At 26.6% G+C, this 26,991-nt stretch overlaps 1 protein-coding gene across 1 annotated transcript in view; it reads left to right on the top strand.

Annotated features, from left to right (window-relative positions):
• The window catches only part of LOC113553345 (thrombospondin type-1 domain-containing protein 4), a 59,805-nt gene that overhangs the window by 28,720 nt on the left and 4,094 nt on the right, over positions 1 to 26,991 (top strand). The window contains exons 7-10 of the mRNA XM_026956642.1: positions 24,045 to 24,252; positions 25,996 to 26,162; positions 26,259 to 26,388; positions 26,826 to 26,898. Coding sequence (XP_026812443.1) covers positions 24,045 to 24,252; positions 25,996 to 26,162; positions 26,259 to 26,388; positions 26,826 to 26,898 — 578 coding nt within the window. The remainder of the gene's footprint in view (positions 1 to 24,044; positions 24,253 to 25,995; positions 26,163 to 26,258; positions 26,389 to 26,825; positions 26,899 to 26,991) is intronic.

Here is a 26,991-nt window from a genome sequence, read left to right on the forward strand (position 1 = left end):
CCGTTTTAGATGTACGTACATTTTAAAACACGAAGCCTATATATTATTATTCCCCGTTATTGTTTTTTTTTATATTCATTGAAGTATACATAAACACAACATTACTCATCTGTCACGTGGTATGACGATTAGATATTCTTACAGACAACGGCGTTCTTTTTATTATAACGGCTTAATTTAAATACTAAGTAGACCACGGAACTATAATGATTACAGATTAACGAATAAGCAATACTTAATTTTTAAGTTTTAACCATTTTATTTGCATATTTTATTAGACAATTATACCTAATCATTTTATTTTTTAAAAATTACGCAGCTATACGATAACCATCTATCATCTATTATTCATAGCACGCGATGCAAGTCTTTTCATAAAGTTGTGGCGAACAGTTTGAGCGCGTGTTGTCAATCAGATTGCTCTGGGTTCCTTAAAAAATGCGTCTATCACCCACTATACACATTGTTAGGTATTCGGGCGGTTTATTTAAATGACGGCATATAATTGTCTAATAAAATATGTAATTTAAAATAGTTTAACTTAAAAATAAACGACTAGGTATTGCGTATACAAAAATCGGGATTCATAGATTTTTTTTTATTATATTGTATTAAAGTACTAGTAGGTACATAATAAAGTTTTACTTTCTCAATTTAAAGATAAGTATTTTATTTCTCAAGATTTTGAACACGAAATACCCATTACATGATATTGTATACATACTCCTAACCTATATATGTTTACTTAATCGTTGATATTTATGATTATTTGGAATGTCACGTCACATCAATTCAAAATGCTTAACGATTATTTAGGTATTGCGTATACAAAAATCATTCATTTTCCATGGGTGAAGTAGTTATAATCACTTATAAGTCTTTAAAGTTAAGATGAGCGGAGAAGTGGAACATTTTACAGAGTATCCCTGTACCACTCTACTCCGATCTTCTATACTTTAAACACTTTTAAATATAATTAACTATTCATTATTTGATTTTCATACATTGAAATACTCAGAAAAATATTTTGCATATAAATATAAAATTTAAATTGAAAATGTATAATGTCATTAAAAAAAGTAAAAATAACTGCATCAATAAAAAATATTTATTTTTTTTTTAATTAATGGCTCGTCTATGAAAAATTTTTTTTGATAGACGTTTGTAGTACGTTTCGATATAATACGTGGCCGAAAGAATCATCTTGTATATAATATAATTTATAAGATTGTAACTATTCTTGAGCGTCGGAGGATTTTGCGTCATCGTTATCGTAATTAGCTGCCTATATAGGCATGTAACACAATGGCTATATTATTACAATATTGTAGCACAATATTTCAAATCCTATAATAATATAGGTTTTACTGCAATTATAATGTATCAGTGTACAAATTGCGCTTCTTATTTTTATGGTCAATATACTAATAATGGCGCTAAAATAAAACAATAATTGATTAAATGTGAAAAAAGAACTATATTTATTATAGTGATAGCTTACTAATAAGTTTTCATTATTTAATTTATTGTAGTTATTTAAATTACCAATAGCTGTTATTTAGTCAATTAGTCTGATTTAAAAAAGCGCAATTTGGTAAACTCCCCTATAATGTACTTTGATGATATTGTATTTAACTATACATTGATGTACATACATTGTATGAATCGATGTGCGTTCAGTTCAATAGTGCGGAAACGTTATTGAACGCTGTTTTAGAGCGGCTGTTTGAATTTCTATTAAAACTACCGTTTATTGAACAACGGATACACACGCGCGCTTGTAACCTCACGTGAACCGGTCGCGTTTTTAAATAGTTTTAATATCCGGAAAACTAGGCGTACACACTTTTTAAAACGGTTTGGGGAAAAAAATACTTCATTGTAGTGTTGACTATTGAGATCATCATCCGTGCAATTTGTATACACATCATAAATAAATTATATGCCTTCCGTTATTCGCACGCACCTGCCAGCTTGTACTCGGGATTTTGTCTTGGGGTCACAGTAACAAACTGTTTTGGATCTTTCAATATCTAAGTAAGTTATTTACTCTCCGCCCATCTCACCAATGAAAAAAAGCATTTACAAATAATTATGTATTCATTTTTTTATTGCAAGTTTATGGAGGATTTTTTTCCATACAGTACAGACTACAGTTGTTTATTACCTACTTAAACTTTCATTTGGTAACGTTATCTCATATATGATTACAATATGCGTACTTTAGTTTTCAAGATTTTTAGAATAAGAATATAATACTTGACCACACGATAAAGGTACTTACCAAGTACCTTTTTGTTATTTTATAACTATATGTATATATTTTTAACTGTATTTGAAATTGAATTATATAAAGTTATACTTTATTTTTGATCTTTTATTCAGTCAGTTAGGGAGCTAATCTTTAATTTTAGATCAAGCGTATAGTTTATTATTGGCGTGGTAGTAATATAAAAGTACGTATTTACCTACTTATAAAATAGCATTATCTCGGACTAGTTATATAAAGAATCTTGTCTTTGCATATACTTTTAATACGTGTCTATAAAATTATTACTTATTGATTATTATAAATAATAATTTAATAAATGAATTTCAAATTCTATTGTGATTTGAGACAACAGGCTCAGAACTACTGATTTTTATTTTTATAGGATCAGTTTCCTAACTCTTCATCTCCTCCTATTACTAATATACTTACTAGTAATTCTATTGTTATATTTACTTTATATTTAATAAATAAATATATTATAGTGTGTTTTGAATAGCAGCTTTTATTTATCATAAACCACTATGAATTTTATTAAAACTTTTTACATTGAAAAATGAATTTTCTATACTTTTTAAAAAAACAATTGTATGACTAATTTTAAAAAACAAAATACCCAGATGATTGACGTGCATGTTATTTATGCTGTATAGAAATATAAAAGAAAGTGGACACATTAATAACGTTTAACATAATCCAGTCCAAAATATATACTTCTTTGAATGTCATGAGATCAGTGTCTCGTACTTAACGACGGATTTAGTAAACATTGAACGCATGTTTTTGAGGATTAATCCTCTTGAATATACATGTTATAGTACTTATAATGTTTCTATAGATTTGAACATACATTCATTGTATTCGATACTAAAATCTCATAACATTTCGATTGTGCACGTAGTAGGAAAAAACAAAAAAAAATGTTATCACTTGTGATCGTAATTGGTACCGAAACGAAATAGCTTCCAGACTAGTAGTGTTTTTTTCAATCCCCTCCCAGATGATATCTCTAAAGAAATTAAGATATCGCGGGCAATCGGTTTTTGTGTAGTCAGTTAATAGAGCTATTAAGTTAGGGCCCGTGGCACTGAAAAACATTTCATCGAACATGTAAAATACATTTCGCGTGATAATGATTTTGACTTTTCATCGATACTGTTCTCATAAACACGATGTATTGAACACTGCCGTGGCTTATCCTCGATCTTTTTTTTTTACATATTATAACACTAGATACCTTAAAACTTTTAACCCATTTATGTTAATTCCTTTGTTTGTCAGTTAATGCATAATAGATACTTATTATTTTATTGTAATGCATTTATTAAATTGGTAACCCGAAACGATATTATAATGTGGGGTTTATAAATTAATATAAGTACCTATTTAAATATGAAAATCAGTATAATAAATTGTTATTCATTATTATATATAGGGTGATTCTTTTAACATAATAGGTAGTATTCTCATAAACTCTACATTTTTTTTATATTATTGAACATGTTGTTTATATATAGGTAAGTTTCTAATACTGTAGTCTATAAAACTATATTTATATATAACAAATCTAATTTTTTAGGATTTTTACCTTTTTTATTTTATTTTTAAGAATTTTATTTTAATACTTTCATATTAATTTGTAATAAGTTATAATAAAATAACAATTAGTTGATGTTGTTGTAAATGGTTAAGTAAATATTACGGGTTTAAAGTCATAAAAATACAAATTTAAAATTGAATTAAAATATCATATAAAACTTTTAGAGTAGTTCCACCCACAGATATAAGATATAATACTAAAAAGAAAGAAACGTATGTAGGTATAGTAAAACCAATACATTCTTTACTTTGCTCAGAATCTAAAAAAAAATACAGCTAATCTTGTTAGTTAATAAAACATGACACGACGACAAGTTAATTTTGTGATATTCTTTTTAGATTTTTTGACATTTATCCATAAATGCCGTACATGGTTAGGTATACCTATAATGTACACGTGAATAATATTAATAAACGCTACTGTGATAATGTCTGTACAATGTAAATTGTTTACATTAGTAATTTAACTCGTTCAACATAATACGACATAATTGTATATTATTTTTTTTTTTTGAGGATGTATACAAGTTTTAATATGCAAATGTAAATAATATAATATATATATATAGTACGTGTGTACTACGGCTTTCGACAAGCAAGTAGTTTTATATTTTAAAGTTATATATTTTTACTTCTATAAAATCATGTCTACAGGCTATATTATATTCAGTATAAAACCAGAAAGATAAAAATTGCAAGCTAATTGGTATGTTTTGTAACTTGTAATTTTTATCATATACCATTATAATAAAGTACATAGTATATAGCCTAATAGTAATATCGTATATGCATACTATTTTATGCTATATGAAATATACATTTAAACATATATTTAACATAAAAAGGTGTGTATTATCATATCAATTTATTTTAAATTAGTAGTTTTAAAAGTGGAATTAACGTTTTAAAATTATTTTAGATTTAATGCATGCAGCCCGTGCAGGTGTTATATATAATAATTTTTCTATTTTAATTCATATAGTAAGCAATAGATATACATCATAAACATTTGAAAAAATCTAAATAAATATCATACAATTCATTTGTCAGATAATTTATTTTTTGTTCTTGATATTTCGAAGGGGGTTTAACACCCAAAACCCCCCTGCGTTTGCGCTTGATGATAAGAAAAAAATAGTTCATATTTAAAAAAAAGCTAACAGTATCAGTAGTATCACAGAAAGTTTGATTCCTAAATACATTTATATATATTTAGACTATTACAAGATTGGACGTAAATTTAAACTAATAAGTAGATACCAAATAGTTTGGAAAATGTTAACGTGAATAATCAAATCATTTATAGGTATTATTTTCCTACAAGGTAGAAATTTAATTCTATGCTAGTTCTTATAGTTGTTGTTAAAATATATTTTGTGGCGCCAATACCTACTACAAACGGCACGACAGTAAATAATTTACTATGTGATGGCAATCAAGTTCAATAAACAATTCAAATCTCTACTTCTACGTAGTACATAGGTAGTACCATTTATATAATATACTCCAATGAAATAGTATAATGGTTCATGGGTATTATTATGAAGATTGACTGGTTTTATACTTAGTTTATACAGTAGTTGAGTGGTGAGAATTTTTTGAAGTTAAAACGTGTTTGCATCATACATATTTTAATAAATAATTTATTGTTTATTTTTATGGCTAACTTGATCTTTTAAGACTATAATTGATAACTACTATATTTTAGTACAATGTATATTTAGATCATTGGTTTATTTGAAATAGCTGATGTCATGATTTTTTTGTGTAAAATAAGTTAGACTATACAATAAACAATTAAATGATGTAATACTAATACATATAACAGTGCATGTCATCCAAAATGTATGAATAACTTTCATATAATATATTCGTTTAAATTTGATTTATAACTCATCTGTACCTATCATGCCTAAATTCACTTGGACATATGGTGGTTAGGTATATTAATGAATAAGAAAAGTATCTATACAGCCATACATCATTAATTGAAATAGATAGTTGAATTATAGGTATGAATAAGTATTCATTCATGCAGTGCCATATCCAGGGGGGAGGCTTTTGGGCTTAAGCCCACCCCGAAATTTTTATTTTAAATAGTATGTGTATATATATAATATATATGTTTTTAAATTATTTCCTATTTTCCTATAGAATTAAGTATGCATGTTTAAGCCCCCTTCCCCGAAAACAAATCCTGAGTACTGCACTGCATTTATGTCTATGAATCAAATCTATATAATATAGGTATAGTATTACCTAATAAAATTGAATTGTATATATGTGTGCCTACGTTTATAAAGTATTATAACTTACAACTTTTTATTGATATACTTACTTACGATCCGCTGATGTAACTAATAAAATTAATTAGATTGAAGTCGTAATGTTAATTTTTTGTGTGTTTGAATGTTTTACTTTTCATTTTATGAAATAATATTGTTAAAAAATATATGGATGTAGGTACTTTCATGTATTGTATAAAACACTTAACAATATTCATGATACGTGTTCTTTATATAGTATTGTTAATTATTATCACCGTTCAACTATTTACAATATGCACGTATACGTTAATAACAATATACCATAAAAGTGCAATAAAGTAGATGAATATTTTATAGCATGGTCTATTTTCAAATGATTTTTTTTCATCTTCTGACGTCATGGCTTTTGGGCGGGAAAAATGAATTAGTACTAACTGATTTTTGCGTGGGCTTAGAAGCCGTTCTATTTTCATTATCCAAAACCAGACCTAGTGTATTTATTAACTCACTAAATAGCTGATATATTTATCCAATCTGTTTTTAATACGATTTATTATAGAGTAGATCATTTTTTTTTACTTCACGGTCATTGGCTAAAAATGTGTATAAGCCGCGTATATTGACGGTACGAGAATACATTTAATTGAGTTTATATAAATGTATATGTTTTTTGAAATTAACAATTTATAGTTTATAACGCATCACATGATAAACCTGCTGTTGTTTATCAACTCAAACTTAAAATATTTAAAAGTTGCATTTTTTGTAAAACGGATCGGCGAAATTTGCATGCAGCCGTCTAGCGGTCCGTGTAAACACTATTCACCGGTTAGAATCCTTATAATGGTGTACCGAACAGCCGGTACATATTATGATATAGCTGATATAGGCAGGTAAGTACTAGATAATAATCGATATCGCTGTTCGGTGGCCGTAATAATAATTATACATTTACAATGTGGATTAAAACACAATATGCTCAACCGTGTAATTGACGGGCTCCGTCATAATACTCGTTATCCTCATCAAATCTACCCCGGGCGATGCATTGCCAATGGTTTGTTGCGTGACGTCAACTTATATATAATAATATTATTATTATGTAGTGGTTATTATTTATTCACAGACCTCGTTTCTGTTGAGTGTTGACATCTCCACGTGGAAAATATTTATTTTTTTGATCACAAAACTAGCCTTGATTATCGATTTAAAAATTGAACTAACACTCTTATTAGTTATGCAAACTTCCAAATTCAATGCTATCATTCTCTGTTTGATCTCATTAATTATTTAATAACGATACATTAATTTTATCTATGTAATCTAAAAAATATCTCAAATAAAACGTATTGCTATAAACAATAAACTTATTCTATACTATATTTTTTCCTTATATCTATAGGTATACAGGCTTTGTTGTGTATAAAATATTATATCTGGAACAATATCTATTGTATTTAAGATTATAGACATAAGAAATATAATTTAATGCTTTAATTTTTTATCGTTATCAATATTTATATTTTATGTTAACAAAACTCTATGATATTTTTCGTTTTATTATTTACTGTTTTTAGAGTGTAATTGAATTACATAAAAAAAGTTTATATTTAGTTCAAAATTCGAATATGAACCCATAAATATTAACCATTTGACACGCGTAGATTTTTTAACAATAAAACACAATTCGAGAGAAGCCTGTTAAAATCGGCGTCTGGTGGTTTTTTTCAAAAACCAGGTTGATGAATATATTATTCGACATTTTTACTTACGCGTGGAGAAACTTAATACCAAAGTATATCTAAATTTGTTTTTATTATTAATAATAACAATTTCGGTTGATTGGGCTATTGGCTATAAGAATTTTTGCTTAGTTTTTACAACTGAGGAAGCAGACTTAATTGTTGAGCTTTTAAGATGTAACATAAAACGTTGATTATTCATTACATACCAAAAAGTTTCACTATAAAACCAATGCTTTCCACAATTCAATAAATTCACTTAAACAACTTGTTTACTATATGATTTAGTTAAAATAAATTTAAATTTAATTTTTATGCAAATATTTTTTATTATAAATAATTATTATTGTAGAATTAAAATAATATGCATGTCTTACATAAACAGTATAATACTTATTAACTTAATGATGATGGATCTGAAAGAAACCATTTTCATTGAATCGTCAATGCGTAGGTATAGTTGTGAATGTTATAATCAAAATTATTTCATGTTGATGCATAATATTGTATTATTATTTTATATTATAAATTAATACATAATTTGTATGTTATGTAACTTAAATTGAAGATGACTTTCTCAACATGTCTATTTTACAATGGTTTAATAAATTACTTAAATCATAACCATAGTGATTATAATATTCTATAAAGATTTAATTATATGCCTAAGTAGTTTTTATTTTAAATTAATTTCGAACTAGAATTAATTTTTCCTTAAACTATAACGTAAATAAACGATTAACTAAGACTTGAGTTATTTATGGTTAGCAATTAGTTTTATTAATTAGAAATGCATTTTAAGTTACATTAATGTTAAACACTAAATTGCCAATATAACCAAATTTAGACAAAATCTAATTGTTCCATTTTAGAAAGTACATACATAATGTGTTATATGTACATTATAGTTGATAACTTCTAGTAATTATATACCATGTAGTGTATATGCAGTAGAAACAGCTAGTTATGATGACTTAAATATTATTGAGTTAAAATATTGTGTTATTCATTTTATAAGCTTAAGTCTTATTCAAATGAATATTATTTAATTTCACTTATTAAATTTTATAACATATAGGTACATATATGATTGTTTAATAAAAAAATATTCATGTATATATAAGTAGACTATAGATAATTTATTAATGCTTTAAAGCAGCATTTTTTTCATTCGCGTACCCCTTGACCATTCACCACTATTTTATAGACCTTCAAATGTATCTGGAAATTTACGAATTTATAAAATAAGTTTAGTAATGAAAAATTTGGAAATATTTTTTTTTGATAAGCGTGTGCCACACATTATGTATAAAAAAATCAATATGAAGTTAAGAATTTAATTTTAATGTGATCCTTGGGTTTATTTGCTAGCACTTAATTTAAAGTTCAAAGTTTATAAAGTATTTAAATATATATTATTATGTAAATAATAAATATTATATTATACCTAAAAATCATTTAATATATTTTTTTTTAACTTCCGGAAAAACGATTTGTATAAGCTTACAATAATTTAAGAGTTTACATTAAACAAATCGACGGATTGTTATTTTTAATTTAATCGATTCCCTACTTTTCAAATATTTGTATTGGTTTGTTAACAAAATTAGCTTCCGATGCTTTTAAAAAAAAAATTTTACCTGAACGCTACACGCATGCGCACCGCAATGTAGAAAGATTTAAGGGGCATGCAGCAGCAGCAGTCTATCAATGGGATTCTGTAAACAGTACGCGGTTCGATGCTCTCGTGAGTGTTACCGGCGGTAATAATTTATGCAAGCAAACATAAAAATTCAAAGTGGTATAAAGTTTTACTTTTCATAATATTTTAATTTTACGTAACAAATTGGCCAAAATGTAATATTTATAGTGTAAGTGAAACTTATATATTTTATACGGGCACTCATATAGGCATGTTTCAATTTCCATTAACTTATCATCATAAATATGATCGCAAGTAAATATAGCTAGGCGGTTTACAGCTAAATAATAAAAAAAAAATATGTTTACTGTTAAAAATTCATAAGGATATATAGTGGTTATATAAATTGCTTACTGTAAACGAACTATACATAACATTTTTATTACACATCCATATTTTTATAACTTGCTATATTCATATAAAGTTAAAATAGTTGTGTAAACGGGTACGTTTTCCTTTTTGTTTTGTTTTGTTTTTTATTTGATTTATATATATATTTTTATTTTTTATCAATACCCATTGACCAGCTTAATGTGTTTGTAAAAATTATAATTAAGTATAACTGTATACTGTACACCAACATTATGAAAAGGTTTTATGATAAGATAATTTTATATTTTCTAGTTTAATCTTGTGTATGTGCAATATTGTCTAATGTCTAACTATATCTGGGTATGTAATATATTAATAATAATAATAATAATATGAGTATCTACAGAAAAATTTATATGATTTAGGACACGATATTTCATAAATTCATCATATAAATTGTGTTAGTTTATCTCAAAGTACTTTGACAACTATTTTAATATATTTAGATACAAAGTTTTTGTCATAATTTAAAATTTGAATTAGGCTTATAATTAGTTGTTTAAAATGTATTATTCATAAATATTGTATTTGTTCATATACTGAATTAATCAATTAAAAATATTATAGTTTAGACTGTGTAGGTACTACTTGTAAAAATACTAAAGAGTAACAATAAGAAATTCGATTTTCCATAACTGTTTTCTCATTTAAGCATCCACGTATATTATTTCGTCTTTCGATACAACATTGATTTAAGTTTTTGATCTTTTACATTTCGATTGTATTGTATATTTGCATTAAACGTATAAAAACTATAATAAAATAAAAATAGGGTTTTTGTTGTTATAATAATATAAACTATACAATAATCTTACCAGGATTACCTAAATTATACATTACTTTTACTTTCAATTTTATTTAAAAAAAAAATATTTTTTGATAAATACCATAATAAAGAATAATTATACTTTTATTTATTTTTCAAGTGAAGTTAAGTTTAAATGTTCAATATATAAACACCTATATATATTTATTGGGTACCTAAATATCTGTTATCTATGATTTTATTTTAAACCATACTAATATTTAGAAACTGTTGATGTATATTATATAATTATATCATATTATATATAGTTATATTAAAGTTTCTTGAGGAATTTTAATGAAAATATTAATATTAAAAAAAAAAAATTTTTGTTTGAATTTCAATTGTGTCAACTACTATTATATACGTTTTTATGATTGATTAGAGGTATACGTTTCCCATCAAAACTAGCAATTATTATTTAAAAAAAAAAATTGGATGCACGCCTTCTTTACTAATGACTTTATGTTGGCTTTTAGCTTAAAAAATGTTTTGTATTTCTTTTTAGATTAAATATTTTTATTTTTATCCATACCTTAGCATTATATAGTTTTTTTTTTGATGTTTCATATTTTTATTTTAACTAATAAACTATTAAATTATTATCATTATGTTTGATTATTAATTGGTTTATAAATCGAATTTGTAATGACGATTTGAGCTATAAATTACTATACCAATTTATTATGCCATTTATATTATAACTCAAATTGTGTAATATGCCATAATCATATTATATTATATTGGCATCGATCTCTGTGTATGTTATACAAAATTCAAACCAAGAACTTTGCAGATGATGTGTACTGTTTGGCTATGTATTTAAATAGTAAAATCAGAATAAATCCAATAGATCAATAAAATCGTACTATGCATTATAATAAGCTAAGAATTCATTTTCCCCCATAAACATTTATACACAAACATCTATAGTGTACAAAGTCCATGTCTAGAACGTTATGATTTATTATTTATGAATCGTAAATCACCCAACGGTTATGCCCTTTTCATCCGTCCGGACAGCCGTGACATAGAGTAGCGCCCGGCGCTCGTACCTATACGTTCATCACTGTGTCCAACAGAGTATAGGGCAGGCGGCGTCGACGCAATTTATCTCCCGTGGTAATAAGTAATAATTAATATTGTTACGATATAAGTTTTCTCTCGGTATAAGCCTATTTTTCTTCGCAATATTGTAATAACTAATGTCGATTAGTCTTTATTTTTTCATTTTAAAATCGTATATTTCTTTTTTATATTATGAAAACGGCATCGCACTATCGGCCGCACATAAATAGGAATTCGATATTTCGTTCGTCCGCCGAAAAAGCCATGTGTATTCCGATGATAATGTAATCATTCAGTTAAAAACTGTAGATAAACGATGACGTTTTGTATAAGACGTAGGTATGTCTCTCATGCAGGTGCTGGTCGATAAAATAATGATAGTAGGTATTGCATTATGTTATTCTATAAAGTTAAGTTTTTGCGTGGCCAGTTTGTTACGCACAATACAATTATTCGTTTCCGTAAAAATATAGTACACTTTAGAAATAAACTCGGTTGTATAGGATTTCAACGATCGAGGAGTTTATCAACGATTACAATATGATAGTTGATCGACGAAATATGGACTTCATCGGTTTTGGACTTTCCATGTTCCTGTTGGCCATCGCAGTAAGTCTTTATATACAATCTACAATCATATAATATATTATTAAATAACAACATAAAACGATTAGATGACTCATTAGCTTGGAACTTTGGGAAAGTAAAATATAATATGGCGATAAAAATTTTCATTTTTTTTCCATTTATCCCATAAACTTTATATTATAGTTAAATATGCTGTATTCCACCCCATAAAAAATAAACAAATATAATAATTTTAGTTTGAATGTAAGTACTTCAGTTCACAGAAAAGTTGGTATCTGTGCACTTTGATTTTGTTGCCAAATCTGACCGAAATAGGACAATCGCTTGTGAGGATCAGAATTTGGATACAGTCCTTAGTGATTTTTTTTTAAGTGGAATAACTTCATAAGATACTGTAGTTTAACTGTTTAAGTAAGCTTCTGAACTTATTGGCTTTGAGGTGTGCGTTGATATGCATTTCAGCAAGTTTCTGCTATTATATATTATAATAATATATAGATTTACTTATTTACTTGTCAATTGTCATAAGATTAAAACTATTTTAGTATTTTAGATTCTAGGTAGTTGGTGTAGCAATGAATGTATAGTTTTTAAAATTATATGTGGGTTTTTTGTGACTGGTATCACCTTTTAGGGTAAAAAATGCTTTGATTCTCAATTCCATGGCTAGTTTTTAGGAGAAAGTTGTGGCTAATTAGTACTTTGGGAAGTCAAAAGTAAAAATTTTCTAGTAATTTATTTAATCTATAATCGAGGGAACTAAACATGTAAGGAAAACGGGGATTTTTATGTTAAACCAATTTTTGAAAAAATTAATTCTTTATTCTGTTTCAATACAAAAACGAATAATTATAGAAACTTAAAATTGTCATCAATTGTTTATATTATTATCTTTATACATGGAGCAATTTTCAAAATTTGTTGACTCTTTTGTGCTATTTTAGACAATTAAATCATTGGATTATTTAAGTTTATTTTTAAATGTCAATAAACACATTTTTGTTCGTTCAAAAAACCTTGAAAATTTAACACTAAGTTAAACTTATTTAACAATAAGTTATATTGTTAAATAATAAAAAAAGAAGTTAGGTCAAGTTAAAAAAAAAAATTGAGTTTAAATCATACATAGTAAAGTTTTATATTCGTTTTAAATTCGATTTTTAACAAATTTTATAAATGTTGCGGAAATAAGCAAATTATTTTGTAGCTAATAATTTATAAAAATGTTAATATCCATATCTAAGATTTTTAATATTTAATACACGATTTATTATAACTTTTTATTCACCCTTATTAAAAAAAAACCATTTCTACTAGAAAGTCAAATTATTTTTTAAGAGCGTTTAAAATTTTACGGCATTTGATATTCAACTATATTTTTTATAAACAATTTTTGATATTTTATCCTAATTGATAAATTAATAACTGTAGATATTTGGAATTTTGATCAAATGTTTATGTTACATTTCCTGCACATAGTACCTATACTTTTTTAATATTTTGATTTTTGGAGCTATTTATAGAAATTCTAAATTTTAAATTTTTAAAATTTTTTTTTATAAATATCGACAAAAAGTTATTTATTTGTTCAACATTTTTAAAAATTTTACTTTAAGGTCTTACATATTCTCAAATTTGCATAAAAATAATAAAAATACGTTTATGTATTTTTTTTATATGCATTCGAATTTATAATTTAACCACATTTGTTAAAATCCAAAAATTTATTTTGTAGTTAGAAATTCATAAAAAAATTAGTACACACTGGAACAAAAATATCTAAATAAATATATCAACCTAATTATTTTATAAATATTTGAAGTTTAAATTTAGACGAAATTACATATTTAAATATTGAATAACAATGTTAATTATTTGTTTATAATTAAAATACTTTTATTTGGACTTAAAACTTTTACGTGCATTATGAATTTTAATATACTTAATGATATTTTGAAAATAAATGTAGATTAATTTAAACTATTACCTATTTATACCATATTCACACTGTTTTACCGTAAGGTAAAACTTAATCAAAATTTAAAAACAGTTGAATAATATTGTATAGTATAAATAGGTAACTATTATAATAATTCAATATTAATAATATAATAAATTCAATGTTTTTGGCAAAAATTAAATTAATATAATTTAATGTAATACTTACAGAAAAATAAATTACTTTAAAAGCAATATAATAAAACATATTATCATAAAACATAGTTATATAAACAATATGCTGATTCGGATCTAAACGGAGACGCTCAGAGTCGTTTTTTGTACACAATGATGGGTACATCAAATTAATTTATATTTATATACAACATTCAAATTTAACAAATACTTTACAGTGACCTACTTGACATCTAAATAATGTATATGAAAGCATGTAGTTTTTTTATTAAAATAGGTCATTTACTTGTTTAAACATTTGTATACGTACCATTTACTTAAGTATTGCCGATTGTGTTGCTGTGGCCTGTGATCATCACACCGGTAAGCGCAATTATTAAGAATAAACATTTGATTAATTTGAAGAATAACGGAACCTTGTTTTACGGCTGATTATATTAAATAAAATATTTTATGATGCTGGACGTAATTATATTTTTTCTGTATGTATAGGTATTATATTTTTAAACACAATAAGTACCTACTTTAATGTGTGGTTTTCGTCGCTATTTGTCATTTTTAAGCGTTTCCGGTAAATAAAAACTTTTAAATTGGATATATTTCAATGTATTTGTGTAATCGTAAATTCGACGTATTTGTATATACGTTTTAGTATTATACATATTATAGTTAATATATATATTTCGAGTTTTTAGTTTTTTTTTGTGACATTGAAATATTTAATACTCCCACACGTCCGGTGACTATTTGGTAATATGTAAACAACATAAAATGATCTTAAGATATTAGGTTTGACAAATTTTTTAATTTTTAAGATGGAAAACTAAATAGCTTCCCGCTGAAACCAATAAATCTGTCAGCAGGCTCAACCTACAACGGGAGTAATAGTGTTTAGTTCGGCGGCACCGTCCAAATGACGACGCCGTTATAATATATTATATACAAACAACCTGAACATTTTATACCACCATTTTTAGTGTTATTGACCAATTGTTATTATTTTTTAGACCAATAAATATAATTCAGAAAAATAAAAATATTTGTGAAAATACAATAATAGTATTTTAGTGCGGTAACATTGTAGTTATGTCAAAAAGGAGATTCATAGATTTTTTTATTATATTGTATTGAAGTACTCGTAGGTACATAATAAAGTTTTACTTTCACAATTTCAAGATAAGTATTTTATTTTTCAAGATTTTGAACACGAAATACCCATTACATGATATTGTATACATACTCCTAACCTATATATGTTTACTTAATCGTTGATATTTATGATTATTTGGAATGTCACGTCACATCAATTCAAAATGCTTAACGATCATTTAGTTTTTAAATGCACGTTATCGATATATATAAAGTTGGTATACGTATAAAAAAAGAAAGAAGGTGCATTTATTTATATTATAATTTTATTTTATTTTTTAGTTTTATTTTTCTGTATAAGATAACTTATTGAAGGTGAATTAAAAATAACACAATAATCGAACAGAACTTGAAGAATTGAAACGTCTGAAAACGTACGATATTGAATTTCGATTTAACATAATTTACGATTTCTAGATGGATAACGTAAAATAACAGGCAAAATTAGCGTTGAAAAACAAAAACGATCTGACCTCTCGGAACACTTTGTGGCACCGACACCATAGGTACAACGATACAGATTTCCCAAAGAGAGTGAAACGATGGTGACATCTGTCTATAATATAGTATATTTCGCTGATTAAAACTGTGCGGCGGCAACGCGTCACGCAGTGTTAAATTAGCGAACAGCGATCTTTCCCGGTTTTTCAAGTATCCTCAGAACGGTCTCTTTATATTATGTTAGTCATTATATTATTATAAATTATAATAAGTATATATAATATATATGTGAACGTTGTGCAACGGCCACTATTAAAGTGCTCAACACTATCTGACCAAGCCGTGTGTCACTTTGTAGACACACATGGACCGCAGCGGAGCCAGATTGACTGTTCTAACGTTGTAAAAAAATTTAAATAAATAAATATGATTTGACAAAGTTCGAAGTATTTCCGTTGAGAAATCGTGTGCCATAGAAACCAATTCCCATGTTAATAACGATATAATATATGTATATATATATATATATATATATATATGGAGTGTCAACATACATAATAAATAAAAAGGCGTATAATGAATTTCGCTTATTACACAGACCCTGTAGTTAACGAGTGTTTGGTAGTATGTGTATATATATGGTATACTATAACATAATAGTGGTCGACTGCATTTCGGATGATGAAACGCAATAATAATAATAATAATATTTCTTTATCGCAGCACAAACTTCCCATATTGTATCGATCTAATAGTAAGTTGCGACTGATTGAAATGCATTAAAAAAAATATATATATATATTAGGCAATTCGAGAAAAGTTTTAAATTATCAATTATAATAAAATATATAGTATAATTTTAGTATAGAGTTGTATTTTATGGTCGAAAAATCTATTAGACAGACGCCACTAAGACGTAAATAAGAAACTATTGGAAAATAATACGATAAACGTTGCGGTACAATATATACGTATTAGAACACTATACTAAAAAAATAATAAATAATATGTTCATTGTATTTCAATAAATTTCGAGATTAAGATTGTATGAACACATTACGGCTGATAAAAAAAAAACACTATTGTAATGTACACACGAATTGATATAACAGTAGGCTGTTGCGAACGACCGATGTAAAGATTACTATATAAGATGATACATGGTTAGACTGATTCTTGGCAAACTTGGCCTAATCCAAGGATCGCAAACCTTATTATTATTATATATATTTTTTTTATTTAGTGCAGCGCATCGGGCATGCTTGGTTTTTATACGGTTTTACGCATTTGACGGGATTAAACATTATAATTAACTTCCGCTGAGAAAATATGACAAACGTAAGCGTTAAAATAAAACATCTGCCAAAAAAATTCCACGAGTTCTATCTTAGAGGCTCAGTTAAAAATGACTAGCTGGAACTTTTTCCAGTGTTATAATCTCGAGAATTAATAATGTACACATCAATGTAGACATAAACAATTGACTGCAGTGGAATCAATGGATTTATAATAAAGTGTATAGTTGTGTAGGTTAAAAAATGTATATTTATTTTTTATAATATTTTTTATTTTTACTATATAATATGTACACTACAATATTTTTAATAAAATCGACATAAGTATTTGATATATATATAGAATAATTTGGTAGAACATGTAATTTGTTTTACCATTGACAGTAAATTAAATTTTTATGACTTGCAAAAATGCTTTGAACAAAAGTTGTATAGATATTTTTACCTGATTAATTATCCAACCTAATAAATTTGATATACATATACCTTATCACGTGTATATTATTATTCAGTTTTTTAATATTAAAATTTCAAAAACGTGGTTTCAAATTATTTTACAAATGTTATATTTATCTAAAATTATATTGACCTAAATAATATTTTTAAAATTTGTATCAGAAAGAAATAATTGTTGTTAACATTTTTATTTTAATATGTTGGTGTCTACCTACATTCATAAAATGAACATGATATTACATTTTTTTTTTAAATGCTTCAAGCTATTTTAGTTGTAATAAAAAATGATCACAAATTTTACTTGGCTTATTATTAACTATAACTAATAAAATTGAAAGAAAAATTGAATGCATAATATGTACTACAAAAAAAGCTATTAACCTTTAAGTTTAATTATGTTAATGTGATGTCGTAATTAAATATAATATTATACGGTTGATCAGAATTACTTAAACATATTAATATAACTATTTACTAAGTATATACGTCGTATATACTTTTGTATATTAATTTTTGTTGTACTCCTTTTACTTATGAACTAAGACTTTACTACTTACCTATATTATTATAATTTTTATTTTTCTTATTAAATAACTTACGATAGTATTTTTTTTTTCTAAAAAACTTAAACCATAAACCAATTTTGTTTAAAACTAATTTTTCACAGTTTTTTATAAGTTAACTTTTGAGTCAATAATATATTTTATACTATGTAACTACACCTTAAAACGTTTACAGCAAAATTAAAAATAGCATTACCAAAACTAAAAAAAAGTTAAAGTAAGGATATAAAAAAAAATTTTAATAAAATCCTAATTAATGTTTTTGGATGAGTCTAGAGAAATGTACTCCTTTTTAAGTTGAAAATCAAACGAGATCATTATTATTCTTTTTAATTTTCACAACCGGATTAACGCTTGAATATGAATGAGAAAAATCCGGTAAAATCTTTGCGAGTAAAACCGGGCTCGTTGACCCGCGTGCCTGCCACCGAATTAATTATGATCGTTGGCAGTCGCTCGGCGCTTCAAGCCCTCCACCACCTCCACTGCAGCATCAGATATCTGACCATAGCTGATATAGTGCTCATTGACCATGTGGTTTGGGGGCGGATATATTTTCGTAAGTCAAATATATCATTATTGTTAATATTATTATGATCGTGTGCGAGGGAGATCGAGAGAGAGAAAACGGCGTAACCTTGACATCAACGGTCTATTAAGACGACAGTAGTGAGTGTCCGATTGGTTTTTAACTTTTATTGTCCACACATAAATCATGTAATTTAAAAAAAAAATAAATTAAATAATACCTATCTCATTATCTCATTTATCGTAATAGTTAATGATAAATTGACAAAACCTGAACGGTATTTAGTACTTAGTAGCTTTGTATTATATATATTAATATCTATTAATAGAATAGAATATTTATAAGAACTAGGTCGATTAATTTTGTATAATATTGTTCCGGAATACTCAGATCGTGAAAATTTAAATATATGGTGATAACCGTTAGGGTGGCTATTGAGTGATGGACGAAGGCGATGTAAAATCAATGTGAGTCCGCTGTCCATTATCGCCAACTCTCAAGGATCACTAATATCTATAGTAATTATTTAATTATTTAACTTAATAAAAGTTAATCGCATTTATTGTGTATAATATGTATTTCTCTAGAGCTTTTCGGACTTTTGGTAGAAATGATTGTTCACAATGCAATTAGTAAATCATTTAGTTATCTAGTAATGTAGTATCGTATATTTTTATTACATATAATGTATACAAAAACGGTTGCCATTAACAAAGACAATAATACAGTGGTTCCCAACCGTTTTCATTCTACGCCCCCCTTGTAAATTTACTAAAATCTCATTACCCCTCCTTAAATTAGAGTTAAGATGAATTTTTTTTTAGTGAGCGGTACAAATAGAAAAACCATCAATAACCGACCGTATAAGGTCCTATTGTAAAATTGTATACGTATTAAAATAATTTAATATCGAAGTCTTTGGGGCCCTCTCGTGAAATGATTTCATAATTATTATATCGAGTTAATTAATGTTTGTACTCATCATAACACAATACACATAATATATTAACTTTTAAATATTAGTCAATCTTAGAATTATTTGGTTGTATCGTTTAACAAAACTTTTACAAATTTGATTTGTACAACACCATGTTTTATTAAATATGCTAACACTTTATGAAAGCGAAATTTAAAATTAAATATACTGATATTGATTTATCTTTTTCACTCAATATTTCGAAAATTTCAATTTTTTAAATCATTTTAAATTCTTTTCACTTTGTTAGATGTACAACCAAAAATACTGAAACTAATATTAAATAGATAATAAGTTATAACGTCACAATATAAAACTGCGTCCTTCTATAGTTTTAAAATCGTGCAGTTTATCTTTAATGGACTAGAAAATATCATTCACGCTGAATATTGTTATCTCATGTGAATGCATTGTATCATATTTGTATCAAAATAGCATTTTACGTATTTTATTAAAAATCGGGATATTTATTTATTTTAACCACTAAAAACAGTACATTCTACCTAATTTGTATAGGTCGTAATCGGGATATAAAAAAGGAAAAAAAGGTAATTTTTTGTGCAGCAATCGAATACATGCTACAACAGAGACCGATCATATAACGCATATAACGTATTATGGTATAACTCTGAATGGGAAAGGATTTAAGGATATACTGCAGGCGAATAGAGAAAACACACTCGTTCGTAAATGCGGGCCTGTTATGACCTTAATTTATCGCCGTTATTAATATTATCATTTTTTTTTCTTACGTACCCGACTCATAACAGACAAAGTTTTTAAGTATCCGAACATTTTAGGGATTGTCCTCCAATCGCGTTTAACGATGCCGTTGTCTATTAACCCGTCTCTACATTATGGATCCCGGCGTGGTTATAATACAAGTTTGTGCACGTATTAAAGTATATAACTTCATCATCATAATACGATAGGACGTCTATACGTACTTTACCACTAGCTGAAATAACCGCGAGTTCCTCGATCTAATAATAACACATAAGACGCAAATGTGTCGTTAAAGTTTTTAAGGCATCGTTGAAGTGTCGGACGAGTGTGTGTTGTATGGAAAGCGTGACTGCTCGATAATATATTATAATTCGTTTTTAAAATTAAAATAAGTACACTGCACTTACGTCTATCTTAATACGCATACGAAGATTATGAACGGTATTTAAATCGAAATTACCACTAAAGAATGTGTTAGACAATATAAGTATATTTTTAATTTTAAATTGCACGTTTAAAATATAATTATTCAATATCGAATATTGGTGACATTTTTATGATCACATGACATTGAACTACATTTCCTGTCATATTAATATGAAAAAAATGTATGTTTAAACGAAAATTATGTAATTCATTGGTCAATTATGGCTGGTTTTTTTATCCTAATTTATAAAGATAAGATAATCAGTTCACGCATTCATTTCACCCGCAGATGTAATTTGCCATTGGGAATTTATTTTTATAATTAATTATATTTAAGTATACCTTTTTAATTTAAATAATTTAATCGAAAATCATAAATTCGTTTGAAAAAATAAAAAAATAATACTAATATTATATAAGTTATAAGACATTAATCTTATTTAGCATTTCATTTATACTTGTGTGTGTCTATTCAAAATTGAATTGCAATTTTTTTTCACGCTGCTTTTTATAAATGTAATTATATTTATTTATTAAAATATATTACTGATAGTTGTACAAAGGTATTGAGTATTAGTTTCCAAATAATTTATTTTTAAATTACATCTATCCGTGGACGTCTATTTATCTCTACAAATATGGATATATGTATATCAGATTTAATATTATCGGGCAGCCTCTAGGCATAAAACATTACACTTTATGTGCGCTTGTTTTTACCTACTTATTAAACAGTAATACAAATGTAATTACAAGGTATTGACGATTTCATTTTAAATTTGTGCTTAAAGCAATTTTATTTGATTATATAAACACGGAGGTCATTAAACAGATTAAACTTTTGGATATTATAAGAAAATCTATTGGTCATTTTATACTTTCATATAGATATTGAAATATGTAAATATATTAATTTAAATGATGTTTAATTTTTGATTGATGATTTTATAAAAAATAACTTTGAAAGCAATACAGATGGTTCATTATGGTTCATTAATAATGTACTATACAATTAATAAAATTGTTGTCTGTAAACAAAACAGTTATATTTAGATATCCACAATATGTACTTATAAACTTTTTTACTCTTTAATAAATAATTTATTAAAATTACAAATAATTATTTGAGTTTTTAAATTTTACTCGATTATTAAAACCGTTTGCATAATCTACGATAAAGGATGGTTAACTTGTTTTTGTTATGTAAGCATAGAAGTTAATTAATTTCGAGTGGCATTTAATGTTAAATACTGTGTTATATAATTAATTAATTAAGTATTAACTGAAATTTTTCATGAAATCAATGTTTTTTTAATGATATACTCGTAATGCTGTAAGGATAACAAATCGCGCGTAAAATATTTGTGTACTTTGTACACAGTACTTAGATTATTATTATTTTATATAAAATGAATTATCGTATTAATACAGTCCGGTGGCATTGTGAATTCCTGCAGCAACAGTTTTATTATAATATTTAATTGAGCAGAATTTGTCAAGTGCCAACTATAACTGGAAATATTAATTATCAACGTGGAATCGGCACGGTACCTGTATAAGTACAAATATGATGTATGTATAAGTATCATAGACCGCGATTGATGTATGATATAGTATGTGTATACCGGATCGACTCGTGGTCGGAGCCCCGGTGAGAAGTATTTCGATACTCGGCAGATTATCGATGGCGTCGATTCCCCGTGCACAGGGAAAAGAAATAATAAAATAATAATAATAATAACATGATATTGATATTGTACACAATCACATGAATAATACGATATGTACGAACGATGTTTATCGTACACGGACACGCGAACGATGCGGCCCAGCTCCCCTGGTGATTTATGTTGTCTAAAACACCGTAATATTAAACGACTGTTGGGACCGCAACGGTAGTTGATTGGAATCTCATCTCTGTACAGCACATCACATATTATTAATATTATACACCCCGCTCGCGCGTTTAAGATAATTGATTTTTCAACGTTGACGTCTAAATCGCATCCGCGACGCCATCGTGAGCGCGCGTATTAGGTATATACAGGTAAGTGATAGTTATAATAAGGTAGGTATAGATACCTATAACTGGAATAGTATTGGGCAACTATACTTACTTGGATCCACATGCGTGTATAAAACATAAATAATAGATGCATACAAAAACACCACCATATATATAATATTGTAATTTTTCAGGATTTATTGAGTCGACGGTGTTTGTGTGTTTAATAATTGTTTTCTAATATAATATTATTTATGTCTGCGTGTGCCCTATGCGTGAGGAACCTATACGTGTACAAGTGCAATGTTGATTCATCTTCGAGGCCAAACATTTTTTGATCACTGTTGGTTATTGTGATATCATATTATATTATATTATTATTATAATGAACTCGGCGTTTCTAGATAATTTATTGGCGTTTTTAATTTTTAATATGTTTTGGATTAATTTTTGGGAAAGAATAAAATATTATAAACGTTTATCCGTTGTAGTACATATATAATACAATATTATAATTATGTAAAACTAGCAATTTATTATTTAATATTTACTTTTGTGGTCTCACCGGGTATTACGTATACTATTTTCAAATATGGAAAATTAGTTGTTATATGGTGGTACTTTTTTTTAACCTCTTCATGCATATAGGTGTCATATGATTCTGTATTCTCTTTTTGGAACTAAACGTGTTCTTGGTAGGTAATATTTACTGTTTATATAGATAAACCAATAAACACGTATGAGCCGATCGCAACGAGCACATATGATTCATAGATCCATGAAGTTATATAAAAAATTTACCACATGGCACACATGCCTTGTACATTGTACATTAGGTATAAAAAATGTTTTAATTTGTTTTCTGTTATAAAATACAAATGAAGAAGATTATTTTTATAATTATTATTTAACTGATCGATTTTTGTTTTTTAGGTAGTCAGTTGCGATGGTTCAATAGGTGGACCACTAAAGAGATTTGATGGTTGTGGTGTATGTGGTGGTGACAATAGCACGTGTCGTTTAATTTCTGGTATTTTCACTAGACCTGACATGCCAACAGGATACAATTTAATTACCAGATTACCAAAATCTGCTTGCAATATTACCATTAACGAACTTAAACCATCAGCTAATAATATAGGTAGGTACCTAATATATACATATACCAAGATAATGAAAAAAGTTATTAATTATAATTACTATTGAAATAAATGTTGGTTACTATATTATAGTACTATAACCATTTTATTTAAAAACTAAAAATATATATAATATAAAATATAATTATTATAAAAGATTTGGTTCATTAAACAATATTATTTAAAATAATAAGAATTGTATGCATTTGTTTTTGGGCCGTGTCAAGCAAGATCATTATTATCGAGGAACTGATTTTATTACAATTAATACAGTTTATAAAATTTGGAATTTTATTAACTAAAATTTGAAAATGTAATACAAGGTTTCTCATAAGTAGTTAATATTAAAACTGAAAAATGTAAATAAGAACCACTTTTTTTATAGATACTAAGATAAATGAACTATTATAGTTTAAATTTGGGTGAAATTACATTTTTAGACGAAGAGCAACAATGTAAATTATATTTTTATAATTCTTAAACATTTTTATGTATATTATGAATTTTACCATAAGTATAATGATATTTTAAAAATATGTAAATTAATTTTAAGCTATTACTTATTTGTATCATTTGCATATTCTGCATGCATATTGTTTTATGTTAAAGATGGTATTTTTGACTCAAAGTTAATGATAATAATAATAATACTGTGTAATATATGTAATATATAATATAATATACTGTTTTATAATTAAAAATATAATCAAATATTATTAATACTCATAATATAATAAATGCAATGTTTTCGGATAAAAATGAATCAACCTATTTTAAAGCTGATAAATAATAATATTATAAAAGTTCATTTTCCCAGGCCCGCCATATTGTAAATTCTAAAATTTTTGTTTTTTATTCGATTGTGTTTAGTTAGTAGCCGTTTGTTCTACTTGAAACTAATTATTATTATTTTACTATTATTATATATTTCTTAAAAAAAATTGTCAGATTCATTTATTATACAATTTTATTGTAATACATAAACTATTATTCTCATTTTAAATTATAATTTTGAAAATTTTGAAAATTCCATTTTAGTGGAGCTAGCATTTCTTCAGCTTTGCTTTAATTGAAATTTGATGTCTTAGAGTTAGGGGTTCGGCACAAACGTGGAATCAAGTATAGAACAAACAGCACTAACGTAGCACAATCGAATGAAAAAAAAAATTGGAAATTCCATTTTGGCCTGTTATATAAATTATTTCAATAGCAATATCAAAAAATATTTCACAAGATTTACTTGGTGACATAGACAAACAAACGGTCTTAGCTTAGAACCGTTTTTCGTATATACAATGATATATTATCAAATTAAAATTTAGCACATCCATTACAGACTACAGTGGCTCACTCGAAATTTAATTTACAGCAGAAAGATATGGGTATCCACAATAATTGTCTACCGTTTTTACTTTTGACTTCCCAAAATTCTAACTAATTCGAATTTCTTTCCAAAAATCGTCGTCAAAGTTGACAATCGAAGCAGTTTTAATTCCCCAAAAGGCAAAAAGCGATAACACACATCATCTTAAAATCAATTTATTCATCGCTCTGCTTATTACTCAATAACGTAATTTTCCGTACATCATAAACAATAATATAATTTAATTTAATAATATGTAATATGTTAAGTTTGACGTTTATAATATTGTATTATATGAATACTTTGATACGTCTATCGTAGGCATTTTATAATATAGTTCATTTGAATATAAGTAATTAATAGCGTACCTATTTCCTTACAGCATTGAAACACACTGTCGGACTATACATTTTAAATGGAAATTGGACGAATAGTTGGCCGGGAGATTATGAAGGAGCGGGTACAGTGTTCACATATCGGAAAGAAAACGGTAATCTTGGCGAATCCATATTTGCCACGGGACCGCTATCAGAATCCGTAGACCTCATTGTAATTTCAACTTAATATTATTCATTATTCATGTTTATATTATTATTTATTGTTTTAACACATCGTCGCATAATTTGTGACTTGTCTCGTTTGCAGTTAGTCTTCAGGTATACGAATCCCGGCATCAAGTACGAATACAAATTGCCGTTAGACGTGCCTACGCAGGATGAGTCGATCACGCCGCCATTGATCAGACACCATTCGCACATGTCTGCATATTACCCCGGTTGGTATAATATTTGTGTTATTTTATTTATTATATTTTGTATTATACACACTGCAGAGATGGATAACGTCAATACTGAGTCGCTGACTAGTTAGTAGTTCTGTATTTTTAATGTAACAAAAAACGAACGATTTTAAAATGTTGATACCCCCAACATCGTAGGAAACTAGGACAACTAATTTAAAATCTACAATAGTATAATATTAAGCAATTACACAAAATGTCGTAAAAAATGATCAAAAACAATTAAACGTTTTACGTGTGCATCTATTGTGTATAATAACAAAACGTTTTACCCTTTATGGTACCACGGTGGTGTGGTAAAATTAACGCCAAACACGTATAACGGCTATTTAGTTATTGCTCAGTATCTATATCATGTCATTTATCTCTGTGTATTTAATTAATTTTTTTTACATCGTCGGGTTCTGTTGTAGGAAACTATTTTCCGGTTAGCGACGATACGTATACGTTGGATAAAGGATCGGAACTCGATAACGAAGACAAGACGTAAGTTGTTAATAATATATATATACCTATATATAATAAATAAATATAGTAATAGAATTATTTAAAAACAACGCGCTATCCGATGTTACTACT

The sequence above is a fragment of the Rhopalosiphum maidis genome, chromosome 2, assembly GCF_003676215.2.
Source record: "Rhopalosiphum maidis isolate BTI-1 chromosome 2, ASM367621v3, whole genome shotgun sequence".
NCBI classification, from domain to species: Eukaryota; Metazoa; Arthropoda; class Insecta; order Hemiptera; family Aphididae; genus Rhopalosiphum; species Rhopalosiphum maidis.